Source organism: Aspergillus ibericus, assembly GCF_003184845.1.
Source record: "Aspergillus ibericus CBS 121593 unplaced genomic scaffold BO80scaffold_5, whole genome shotgun sequence".
Classification (NCBI taxonomy): Eukaryota; Fungi; Ascomycota; class Eurotiomycetes; order Eurotiales; family Aspergillaceae; genus Aspergillus; species Aspergillus ibericus.
Window position 1 is genome coordinate 534,618 of NW_020292103.1, and position 10,933 is coordinate 545,550.

Here is a 10,933-nt window from a genome sequence, read left to right on the forward strand (position 1 = left end):
CCCAGACGGATCATACCCTCCTCCCGCATGGATCATAGTCGACACCTCAAAACAAGAACGTTGGAACTTCGTTCAGACGCGACTTCTTGGTCTTCGGGTCCACGCCGCGTGGATTTGGCCCACGTCCGCCTACCGACGGGGAGGATTCCTGGCCCTGCAGCTCAATCGGTGACTGATGCGGCTCTGGCAGTCCATCAAAGTCATCGAGTAATAATCTCTTCTTAGATTTGGTCGCGGTTGGTGTACTGTATCTACCACTCATAGACTGCACGCTTCTCATCCCACCGTCCCCTGTAGCGCGATGCAGCGAACTGCTTCGCAAGCTAGATGTAGAGCGCGGTTGCGTCCGAGACGGCCGTGTGGGCGTCCTTGTCCGTGCGTCCAGATCGTCGTCTTCCCCGGTTGTTTCACCCAGTAGATCTTCCTCGACCTCCCTTGCCGCCCCATCTGTAACACCATATCCGCTCCCCCGGCTGGTCCCAGGAGCCTGCAGCCCAGCGGCCGCCCGCGTCGACGACTTGATACCCTGCATGCCGACCAAGGACCGCGCCTTTCGCGGGCTGATCATGAGATCATGCAGTGACGTACCCGCCCAGATACGATCTTCCTCCTGTTCCTCCTCCGTCTCCTCTTCCGAATCCACCGCCGGTCGGTTGCCAAGTTTCTGCAGCCCGGCTTTCTGCTGCGCCGCCAGCTCCGCCGCTGCAGCCTTCTTCCTCGCCTCGTCACTCGTGGGCGTGACGCCATCGGTCGGTCGAGCAATACTCTGAATCGCCGTCGCATTCTGTAACTTCGCTTCTTTCTTCCGTCGTAGATATTCCGCGTAGTGAAGATGTTGGGTGAACGTTTGCGCGACCGCGTAGAATTCGTCCTCCACCATCATGTATATATCGTCATGGTCGAATCCTTCCCGTAGATACCTTCCACATATTAATACGACCCTTTATCTCTACCCAGTGACCACATACTCTTCAGACGGACAGCGATGAATCGGAGAAGACGGCGGCGTGGGAGCTATCAACAATGCGTCAGTTCCGACCAACAACACCAACCACATCCACATCCACATCCACATTGCAAAATAAACGCACATACACGATCTAAAAAAATCCCTCTTCTTCGTCCGAGACCGCGGGGTCTCTGCCTTGGGCGTCACATCGCTCTCACTCTTCGGATCTTTTGTCGTCTCCGGCTTCACATCCCGTCGCGGTGTCGAGACCTTCGGCTCGCGCTTGATAGTCGCTCCATTATTCAGCCACGGGAGAGTCCGAGGCATCCTGTCGCTCTGCTCAGGAGGGAGCTGTAGTCGACATGATCTTCGCAAGAAGAGAGGCGATGGGTATGTCGAAGGGGGAGGAGTGAAAGTCGCGGAGAAAGAAGGGTCAGTGCAGACCGCCGAAACGCACGCGGCTTTCCGCTCGCTCCCCACCTCCGCACGGCTGCCTGGTTGAGGAGCTCCACTGTCGGTCGGCCTATCTACTCGTTACTTTGGGGGTGTCGTTGATAGATCGCTTTTTTTTTTAGGATGATGTCTCTGATGAGATGGGGATAGGAGGAAAGTTAATCTTGTGTGGGGGAGCATGGTTATCTCCTACAGATGGCTCTAGGAATAGGTGGTGCGCTCTATTGCTGAACTGCAGAGGGCTTGAGTGTAGGTACTCATCCTCAATTGATTTGACCGAAGGATAGTGTTTAAGCAGGGTAAAGAGAAGGCATCATCGGGTCCGAACCATGATCCTCCTGTAATAATAGGTAGAGCGCTTCCGCCAGTGACTGGGGCTTCTATAAACATCCTCGAAACCATCACGAAAAACGTTTGTGCGAATCGGGTATCTGATTTCAATCTATTCTAACCTCCACATAAAGTATGTAACACAACTCTCATGCTGACCTGAAACGCCGAAAGTGAAGTCATAACCCCATATTAATCAGCATGCGATATCCCAGCGTAAGAAAAAGAAATAAATAATCCACAAGAAGAGAACAATGATCGCATAACGCCGTCCGATGACAGGTGGACAAGAACCAGAAAAGAAAGTGTCAGCCGAGACAAATCTCGTAGCCTTTCTCTTCGCATTCACGCCTCCCCAGGCCTCTTGCTGTTGCAGCTCACGATCTTCACCTTATCCGCCGACACGGTAGTCTGGTTATCGAGTTTGAAGGTAACGTCTTTGATGAGGAAGGTCCACACTTCGTCGCAGAATCGGTAGGTATCGAGATGACCCTATGTAATAGATGCCATGTTAGTTCCAGTCGCCTCCTAGTATCCTCCCTATCCCCGCTGCGGTTCAACGTACCTTGAACGTGAGCCGAGCCCGCACTTTATCCGCGAGCACCTCGGTGATGATTCGGTCGAAGGTGGAGAGAATCTTCATGGCCAGTTGCGGCTCAATCCGGCCTTCGTTGATCAGGTCATCGAGCGTGTCGGTAAGGGAGAGTCCAAGGCTGCGCATAGCGTTAGTGGTATGTCTTGACAGGTGCCAGTGGGGACCGTAGTACCTGCTCCCGCGGTAAAGCTCGTAGTATGCCTGGGCGCTCATTTTGAAAGGACAGTGACAGGCGACAAGGGAGATAGAGAGTGTAAGTGGGTGGAGCCGGACGATTGCGATCAGTTGGTCGCGGGGAGTATCTGCACGTGATGCTGGTCATGTGATGATGAAGCTATTACATCAAAGGATGGACGCCACTCAGGTCAATGATTTTGTTTCTTCGTCAAAAGTGTATTTAAACCCCTTATAAAGACAATGGGGATAGTTCCAGGGTTATTCTCTTCGTTCCGCATTCGGGCAGCTCGCCTGCCAAAGGGTTTCCCCGGAGCAAGAAAGATAACTTCCACTGCGCACAGGTTCGCAGACAAAAGAGGTTAGTGAATATCGATGCTGTTTCCAGTTAAGCCTATATGGTGAGACTAAGTGAACTCTAGATCAAGAGTCATCCCAACCAAATCAGGCAAATGGTGCATCAAGCCCGTCACAGGACAAGCGCAAACAATACAAAGCCAAAAGCGTGGCTCAAGCAGACCAAGAGCTCCGCGAGCGGCTTGAGCAAATGTCCGGTGGAGGTGGTGCGGCAGGAATTGAGTATGAGGATGGCAAGCCTAATGCCATGAAACGCAGCGTCCGAAATAACATGTTCCGCTATATCTGATTGAGTGCCAGCCGGGCAATTAGCTACAAAGTATGCCTCCTAAGAAGAGCCTGCGCGGAGCGGACTCATGCCTTACGATCAACCGATACCTCTTGTCAGACTTCTGGCACAACCCTAAGACTTCTTCGAATGAAGAAGCTAGCTGGCCCAGGATTGATTGATATGGACAGGTGGAAGTTGATTCTATCGAGCTTCCAGCCGGATCAAGATCCTTGTCAATTGATGACCGCAGGAAGGTCTGCCATGATGAACAATCTCCGAAGAAACACGTATAAAGGATTTGCTCGAGTGTCTCAGTACGGATGGAATACTGTCAGGATACACGTCATATTCTGTCAATCTCTGAGTCCTGGTCCTATATATGCTAGACATAAAGCAGATTAGGAATAAAAACAGATCGTCATCTGCTTCAAAATATCATGCCCAACTAGGACTCTATTTACCAATGTTGAAACCAAGACTCCGTAAATCGCTCATAAGATCAGCCCAAAATCAAATATCTTCTCAATCGTGATGGAGCGACGGGGTGGTCATCACCGGTTGCCCACCATTCCGGCAAGAACGCCAGCACCAATGACTCCGCCATCCGAGGCTTCCCGCAAAAAGACCGACTTCCCGCTCTTCTGCGGGCCTGTCCTCATGATGAGCCGGTCGATATATTGCTGGCACATCTCCTTGAAGTTGGGGTAGTGCTGGATGATGCCGCCAGTGTACGCCACCACCAGTTCCTCAGGGCCTGACTGCCAGTCTGCAGGGGTGGGTGTAGGAGAGAGAACCGGAACAATGGGCCCACGGCTGCTCCTAGGATCGTTTGGATCCAAGCTTGATGTAGACAGAGTCTGGGACACAGCAGACAAATCTGGTGCGCCGTTTACCTCGGGCAAAGGGACACTGGGATTCTGCGGCGAACCCTCGTGGCTGTCCACCTTTAGTTCGATTTCCTGCGCACAGGCAAGCAACCCCACAACTGCTGCAGCAATCAAACCAGCAGATCGTCTCTGTACAGTCCGGGCGATCTTACGAAAGACCCCTGCCGACACAGCATCCCAACTCCACTCGCTATTCTCAGGCGGAGGCAGAGAGCGAGACAACTCGTCAGCCAGCTCTGGATCCGACCGAGAGCGGGCAACTTTATCCGAAACGAAGGTTGTGGTCAAGGCATACTCCTGGATGAGGGTCGCGGGCAGTACCCGTTTAGAGAGTCCACTGACACCTGTGAGGTAGTCATAGAGAACGAGCCGAACGAGCTCGCCAATGTATCGACCACCGGTCAGGTATTCAAACGGCTGGAAACCGGGACGTGCACATGCCCTGTCGAGTTCAACATCCCATTTAGTTATGATGTTGAGTTCTCTTAACGGGGAAGCGGCACCGGCGATTGTCCATTCAGTATTCACCACCGTCTCCTCTGCTTGCGGGTCCTTTGACTTCACATGCTTCGCCTTGGCCTCATGTAACATACCGAGTTTCATGGGAATTGTGGCATTACATCCCGTGCCCACAATCATACCCATAGCGACTCGGCTATTGGGCAAGGATTTCACAGCATATGCAAGGGAAGCCAGTGTAGCAACAGTGTCGTTGGTAATGGCGGCGATCTTGAGTTTGGGAAGTTCAAATAGCTTCCGGCGTTTGCTTGAAGGCTCGGATTCATTGTCTGGACGCCGTGTATGCTTTTCATACCCACTAAGTAGAATTTTGCGCAGATCAAGGTCTGACGTGATGGCAAACCCTTTACCCATGGGCATCAATGTAGCTTCCGTGAGAGACTCTTGCCTGTGGTTGGTCAGTCAAACAGATCTAAGTGTAGCGATGTTGCCGCTTGCGCGGGCCACAACAGGAAATAACTCACATTATCGGGAAACTGAACGTAATACCCATCTCCAACTCTTCTGGGACGTGGCCTCTCGTTGCCTCAGAAGTTAAACTCTCCGCCACCACTTCCGCAATGCAGTCTCCAATCCACGAGAATAGGTCCTCTGCCTTATCCATCTTCAGATGCTCTTGTATAGGCCATGCTCTCTCCAAGGTCCGTCTAACGCGCTGTCGCTGCGCCTTACGGATGGTGTCGCGAGATCTCTCCGACGCGTCTGTGGAACGTACGTCTGACTCAGTAGCTTCCCCCAGCAACTCGATGAATGCAACACGCAGATTAGTCCCACCAACATCGATAGCCAGATACCGGCCTGTTTCCAAGCCGGTAGGCAACCTAGTCACTGGTGTCGGCAAGAACTGCTCCTTGGAATGCAGAGCCAGATCCCGGTATACGGTGGAAAATCGGCGCGCAAGTTTATACAGGACGGCTTCATCCAAAGCTATAGGCGACAGGAATTCATCAAGCCTGCGCTGACGTTCCAGGTGTTCTTGGAGAGAAGGGTCCAGGTCAGCGCCGTCCTCCTCTTCATCCTCCACGGGCTCTTCATGCATATGCTCATGCTCATCATCCTGGCTCGTTTCCACCCCTATTGCATTAATCGGCGCCATGATGTGAAAGAGCTGGAGCCGAGCTAAGCAGCAACGCAGGCAAACAGTCGGTCCGTGTGACTCGCTGCTAGCAAGCAGTGACCGCGGAATTCTTGTACAACGGGCAGTAAGTCGGCGGAAGAAAGGGCTCAGGTATTGGATTTATCTGTTCGTCCCCGCGGAATGTTCGGAGGGGAAGGTAGGACGGGATGTGGAGAATCAGGAATGAGGGTCCAGGCTCCGATGATAAGGCGCATGCGAATTCAGGGTGTCCCTGGATGCTGGAGGAAAGCTGAAAGCTGAGATGCCAGCCCTAATCGGGCAGTGCCTCGTAATGGCAGTTCAGGAACGGTGCGGTGTCCACGAGAAGAGGCTATCTTGCAGTCAATCTATACGGTGACGAATGTGACGGTCAGTTCCTAAGGTTACAGTGAATGAATGGTTGGGTCTCAACATTGTCGACTGCAGTGACGCGTGCTGCAATACGATAATGGGGAGGGGGCACAGAAATGCTAAGGAGGGTACAGCGGTGACGATCTCAATGCAGGGAGCCTTGGGGGATGCTTCCAGAGAGAGCAGGGGACCGGCAGGTAGGAAGGGGGGTGCGTGCGGGTGAAAAGTAGTGACAAGGACAATGACATACAAAGTGCTAGTGGAGCTCCCGCAGGTGCTCGTTCCAACCGAGATGGAAATAAGGCTGAGCCGAGGGACGTAAGTAGTAGATAAAGATAAGTATGGAAGGAGACAAAAGGACGGGATCGACGGAAGAATGGCGGGAACCATCAATTAAGTATCATGATCATTACGACAAAGAATCCCCGGTCCAGCCAGTGGATAAGAAAGCATTGCCGGTCCCCACCACACGGGAGAAGACGATGGGGAGAGGAGCAAGAGGGAGAGAGTGAAGAGGAATCCCAATCGGGGGCTAGGAGGTCGCAATAATGGAGGAGGGTGAGGGTAGTGAGGGAGACTAGCAGCAGGCGACGACGAGTCTGGAGGACTGCTCCAGAGCCGCTGGGATGGAGCTGATGCGACCACCGGCGCGGACGATGTGACGCTGTCCGGTCAAGCGACAACCATGGATGTGGCCATGGTTCGATCGGGCCCCATTGGGACCCATGGGCGAGATCATTCAATTATTATTGTGCTCTAGTGGGATCATGGATGGCAGAAAGGCGGTGGTGCTGCTGTGCTGCGTTGTTTGCACGATGTTGCTTGATGATTGATGTGATGGTTGATGATGATTCGTATCCGCCCGCCATCCAGTCTTTGCCTCTCGTGGTCTTTTCCCCTCCTGGCCAGCTCCTCCCTTTCCTCCAACCGACCAACGTCACCGTCTCCTCTTCTTCTCTTATCGGGGATACTACTTCAGTTAGTGCACTGGACTATCAACAATGGTGGTGTCTTTTCTGAATTGCTGTTCTTTTTTTATTCTGATGGATTCATTATTCCCCTCTCCTTTCTGCCCCTTCCCCTGTCCCTTTCCTACCCTTACAGGGTACTGTTACTCTCAAAGCTTTTACTTATTCTCCTTTTGCCCCAACTAAGTCCTTATTTACTCCGCCATAAGCGAAGGCTTTCATGGACCCCATCACCCAAACTAGGGGCGAAACAATTGCTTACGGGAGGGAAAAAAAAAAGTGAAATGGAAACGGGTTTCGGGGCCACTTTTGTCAACGCCTAAATAAGCCATGTGGTAGACAGTGGGGCGATGCCTCCATTTGTTATGCACAGACTCAACCTCCATCACCATCGAGTCAGAACCCGACGGTTTCCAAGCCTTAGTTTACTCAAGGTGTTACATACTTAGCCCCTCATTCGTTGCCGATGCCGTGTGAGTGGATAAAGAAGCGTAAGAGGGGGCATGCGCTTCGGCCTCTTTGCTCCTTCGTATACACCATTGCACACGAAGTAACGTTCTACTGCTCCGGGTCAACCGTCATCGTGGAAAGCTAAGTGGAAGCAGGCCCCCGTATTCCAGCCACACTTACATCAACTGACCATTGACGATAAGATCGTTCTGTTGAGGCTGCAAAGCCAGCACTCATCATGACAGTCAACACTGTACGCTGTTGCAGGTTTGTCTGCTAACAAATTCCATCAAGGCAGGAAATGGCGCTCAGGTAGAGGACCTACCAAGTACCAGCTGACACATGAATTTCCATGTATTGGGGCGGACTGGATTTTGTCAGTCAGACGGAGTACTCCGTACGGAGCACCGTGCTGTCATTCGCTAGACACTAGACAGTCAGTGTCAGGCTCCGGACTCCGAAGTCGGAGAGCCATTGGGGGAAGTTGGAGCGAGAGCATAACCTGCGGAGGTCCGAGATGGTCAGTACGTAGTCTACCCCTGGGATCTGCGCCGATAGGGGTCAGGCTAGGGCCACCGGACCCTGTAGTAGCCTGTCATAGCAGGTTTGTCCAGTCCCTTGGCCTGTTTGACATTTGGGGGCCTCCCTGAATGCCTGGGTCTTCCGGCTAGAAAATGTTCTGCCCACGGAGTATGAATGACTGATTGGGAATATAATCGTCACAGCACACCTACAGGGACATTTTAGCGCGCACACCGTAGCGTGCAAGGGCTAGTCGAGTGGAGTCTTCCGAGTACTAGGCTACTAGCTCTTTGCAACCCAGTTGGCATGAGGCCTAGTGATAGGCTGAACGGTGCCATTCACTGGCTGTTCCATGGCCCTATCTTAATCTATCCTGCAATATCAGTTGTGGCTACTCCGTAGCAGTCGTGCCATGTGACGCGCGTTTCTTCAGCACTTGAAGCCTGTCAATATCGCGCATTTTCGGAGGTGTTGCCATATGCTTCCCATTGCTCCTCTGACTAACTCTTTGGAGCAGACCGAGCAGCGTAGCGACCAGGAATTCGCCGATGGCTAAGGATTGAGGGTCGATGGGACTGCCCTGGTAGAGTAGTAGCTAAAACTATGCTCCGTACGAAGTAGTGTCTGTCGTTTGTCGCTCATCGTTCAGCTGCAGATGCAGCTCCAACGCCCTACGAGACCTGCTGCCAAGCATTGTATGTCCCTGCAGCGCGACGTTTTCTATGTGCTTGTTTCAACGACGGTTCTGTCATGCATCAATTCTTTCGTGAGCTCATCTGCCTCGCGACTTTGAAGGCTGGAGTCCGAAGGAGTACCACTTCGAAGCCAGATAGGTATGAGAGAGCTCCACAGCAGGTCAATTTACTTTCACCGGTGCTACGTCTTTCGAAATGACTAGTAGAATGAAACAGCAGGTACGGAAAGTATCGGATGGGGTGGTCTTCGAGTCAAACTCTCTAGAGACTGATGCAACCTCGATGGTAGTCTAATGTGATCGGAGTGGTTATAGTGCTAAGCGCCGTTGGAGTCATGGACCGTAGGCACTTTCGGCTTGGGAGGAAATCATCTCAGAGTGCAGATAGAACTATTAACCCCTCCGTCGATCGCTTTCTGTGCATAGAGCTCAACTGGCGAGATCCATGGCCAGGTTGCCCGGGGAGGAGCGAGTGTAACGCGAGGGAGATTTGCCGGGTTGCTCTCGGAAACCCCGCCGAGTGGCATCGCTGGATCCGATCGCGATCTCCCCACATCTTCCTCTGATTTCATCCATCCATCATCATCATCATCCTCCTCCTTCGTTCTTTACCCACTAACCCTCTACACAGTACTACTACCGTTCAACCAGTGGATGGTAGCTATAATGGAGAAACTCCAAGTTCAACCCAAGGCCGACCACGCCGGCTATGTCGACATCTCCGAGTCTGCCGGTGCGCGCCCGATCAGCACCCGACGCGACCGGGTCGTTGCTCGGCTCGCCGCTTGCTTGGGGCTCATCACATTAGCCTTCCTGGCTCTATCCTGGGCCCCCATCTCCTTTTCCGGCTTTAAGTTCTTCTCGTGTCACGGATGGAGGAGACATCACGATGATTCTGGGCTTCCGGTCTTGGGCAGTGAGGAAGCTCCGCTGATGGGGGATCCACTACGTGAAATGTTTCCGCCAGATCGGGTCCTGTCATCGAGTAACAGAATCCCTCTGGAGGCTCATATCATGAGCAAATGTCCGGATGCCCGGGACTGTCTGCAACAGCTTGTTCTGCCGGCTATGGAGCAGATCAGCGACAAGGTTGACTTCGAGCTGTCGTTCATTGCCGAGTGCGTGAACTTGTTCTTCCCACTTGCTGGTGCACAAAGCTAACACTGCGCCCAGAGTATCCAATAAATCGTCGGAAATCCAATGCAAGCACGGTCCCACCGAGTGTATCGGTGACATGCTCATCCTCTGTGCGGCCAACCTGCCCTTCCCGTCGGAGAGCGATACTGTTTGTCCCACAGCGGCTCGTACCCCGACCATCCGGTCTCTCGGGTTTGCCAACTGCCTGATCAACTCGTATAGCGATATCCCACGCCGTGATCTGGTCGAGGGCTGCGCCTTGGAGCATGGCATTGATTTTGAAGCCCTGAATCAGTGTGCCAGTCAAGAGCGCGACGGTTTCGATGGCGATGATGACGGCGAGGAGCACACCCCACCAAGTGGCTTTGCTCTGTTGCGGAAGAGTGCGCTACACAGTGCGGAGCTTAGCGTCAAGACCAGCTGTACTCTTCGGCTGGACGAATCGGTCTGGTGCGTTCGGGACGGTGGGGTCTGGAAAGACTGCGCCAAAGGAGGAGAGGGCAGTAAAGTCTCGGTGCTTGTAGATGAGGTGAAGAAATTGTGGGAGAAGGCCAATTGAACCTTCGATATACGTTATGGGATGCACTCCAGTGCTATGATTTGATGTGGCACCGCACGTGATGCAAAAGGATGATTCTGTTTGACTTGTGCTTTGTATCTAATTATGACAGTCCGAGTATACTACCTAATCGTAATCAGTGATTTGTGAATCAGCAAGACCCGAGCCCTTCCTTACCCTCCAGCCCTCCATTGCACTAACTGGTGGGGTTTATGTGACTTCAACGTGTTTATCTCGTTGGCATATTCGAGCAAACCGAGCAACATTTGGCACTCACACGCTGCAATAGCCATGGCTATGGTCATGCCAGACTCATAACAGCAATGTGACTAGAGTCTCCGCAAGCATTCACTGCCTGTCACCATCCAGGCATTTGTTTGCTCTTCAATCACGTCCAGAAACCGTATACTTGATGCTACAGGCACTGTCTCTCCCTGTCACGTCTTTCCCAACTAGTGAACTCATACCACCAGAGGCTTTCCTTGCGATTGAGAACATCTCCATTTTCTTCTTCTTCTTCTTCTTCTTCTTCTTCTTCTTCTTCTTCTTCTTCTTCTTCTTCTTCTTCTTCTTCTTCTTCTTCTTCTTCTTCTTCTTCTT

At 52.4% G+C, this 10,933-nt stretch overlaps 6 protein-coding genes across 6 annotated transcripts; 2 read left to right on the forward strand and 4 right to left on the reverse strand.

Annotated features, from left to right (window-relative positions):
* Nucleotides 1-46: 46 nt before the first annotated feature.
* Nucleotides 47-1,350, reverse strand: BO80DRAFT_461769 (uncharacterized protein; the record flags this gene model as incomplete). Its single annotated transcript, XM_025722471.1, has 3 exons — nucleotides 1,096-1,350; nucleotides 969-1,014; nucleotides 47-920 (listed from the first exon to the last, which is right to left on the reverse strand). The coding sequence occupies exons 1-3, from the start codon at nucleotides 1,274-1,276 to the stop codon at nucleotides 47-49; spliced, it is 1,101 nt and encodes a 366-aa protein (XP_025579036.1). The 5' UTR covers nucleotides 1,277-1,350.
* A 468-nt stretch (nucleotides 1,351-1,818) lies between these two features.
* On the reverse strand, nucleotides 1,819-2,585 carry BO80DRAFT_399140 (transcription initiation factor IIA subunit gamma). Its single transcript, XM_025717458.1, has 3 exons — nucleotides 2,500-2,585; nucleotides 2,298-2,445; nucleotides 1,819-2,224 (listed from the first exon to the last, which is right to left on the reverse strand). The coding sequence occupies exons 1-3, from the start codon at nucleotides 2,538-2,540 to the stop codon at nucleotides 2,078-2,080; spliced, it is 336 nt and encodes a 111-aa protein (XP_025579037.1). The 5' UTR covers nucleotides 2,541-2,585; the 3' UTR covers nucleotides 1,819-2,077.
* Nucleotides 2,586-2,722: 137 nt separating this feature from the next.
* On the forward strand, nucleotides 2,723-3,543 carry BO80DRAFT_421962 (uncharacterized protein). The gene is made up of 2 exons (XM_025718720.1): nucleotides 2,723-2,862; nucleotides 2,924-3,543. The coding sequence occupies exons 1-2, from the start codon at nucleotides 2,745-2,747 to the stop codon at nucleotides 3,145-3,147; spliced, it is 342 nt and encodes a 113-aa protein (XP_025579038.1). The 5' UTR covers nucleotides 2,723-2,744; the 3' UTR covers nucleotides 3,148-3,543.
* Nucleotides 3,544-3,605: 62 nt separating this feature from the next.
* On the reverse strand, nucleotides 3,606-5,860 carry BO80DRAFT_207016 (hexokinase family protein). The gene is made up of 2 exons (XM_025714262.1): nucleotides 5,000-5,860; nucleotides 3,606-4,923 (listed from the first exon to the last, which is right to left on the reverse strand). Exons 1-2 carry the CDS (start codon nucleotides 5,629-5,631, stop codon nucleotides 3,681-3,683), a joined length of 1,875 nt encoding a protein of 624 aa, XP_025579039.1. The 5' UTR covers nucleotides 5,632-5,860; the 3' UTR covers nucleotides 3,606-3,680.
* On the reverse strand, nucleotides 5,753-6,620 carry BO80DRAFT_207022 (uncharacterized protein). The gene is made up of 2 exons (XM_025714263.1): nucleotides 6,040-6,620; nucleotides 5,753-5,987 (listed from the first exon to the last, which is right to left on the reverse strand). Exons 1-2 carry the CDS (start codon nucleotides 6,391-6,393, stop codon nucleotides 5,874-5,876), a joined length of 468 nt encoding a protein of 155 aa, XP_025579040.1. The 5' UTR covers nucleotides 6,394-6,620; the 3' UTR covers nucleotides 5,753-5,873.
* A 2,649-nt stretch (nucleotides 6,621-9,269) lies between these two features.
* Nucleotides 9,270-10,493, forward strand: BO80DRAFT_421966 (GILT family protein). The gene is made up of 2 exons (XM_025718721.1): nucleotides 9,270-9,755; nucleotides 9,811-10,493. The coding sequence occupies exons 1-2, from the start codon at nucleotides 9,304-9,306 to the stop codon at nucleotides 10,331-10,333; spliced, it is 975 nt and encodes a 324-aa protein (XP_025579041.1). The 5' UTR covers nucleotides 9,270-9,303; the 3' UTR covers nucleotides 10,334-10,493.
* Nucleotides 10,494-10,933: the final 440 nt, after the last annotated feature.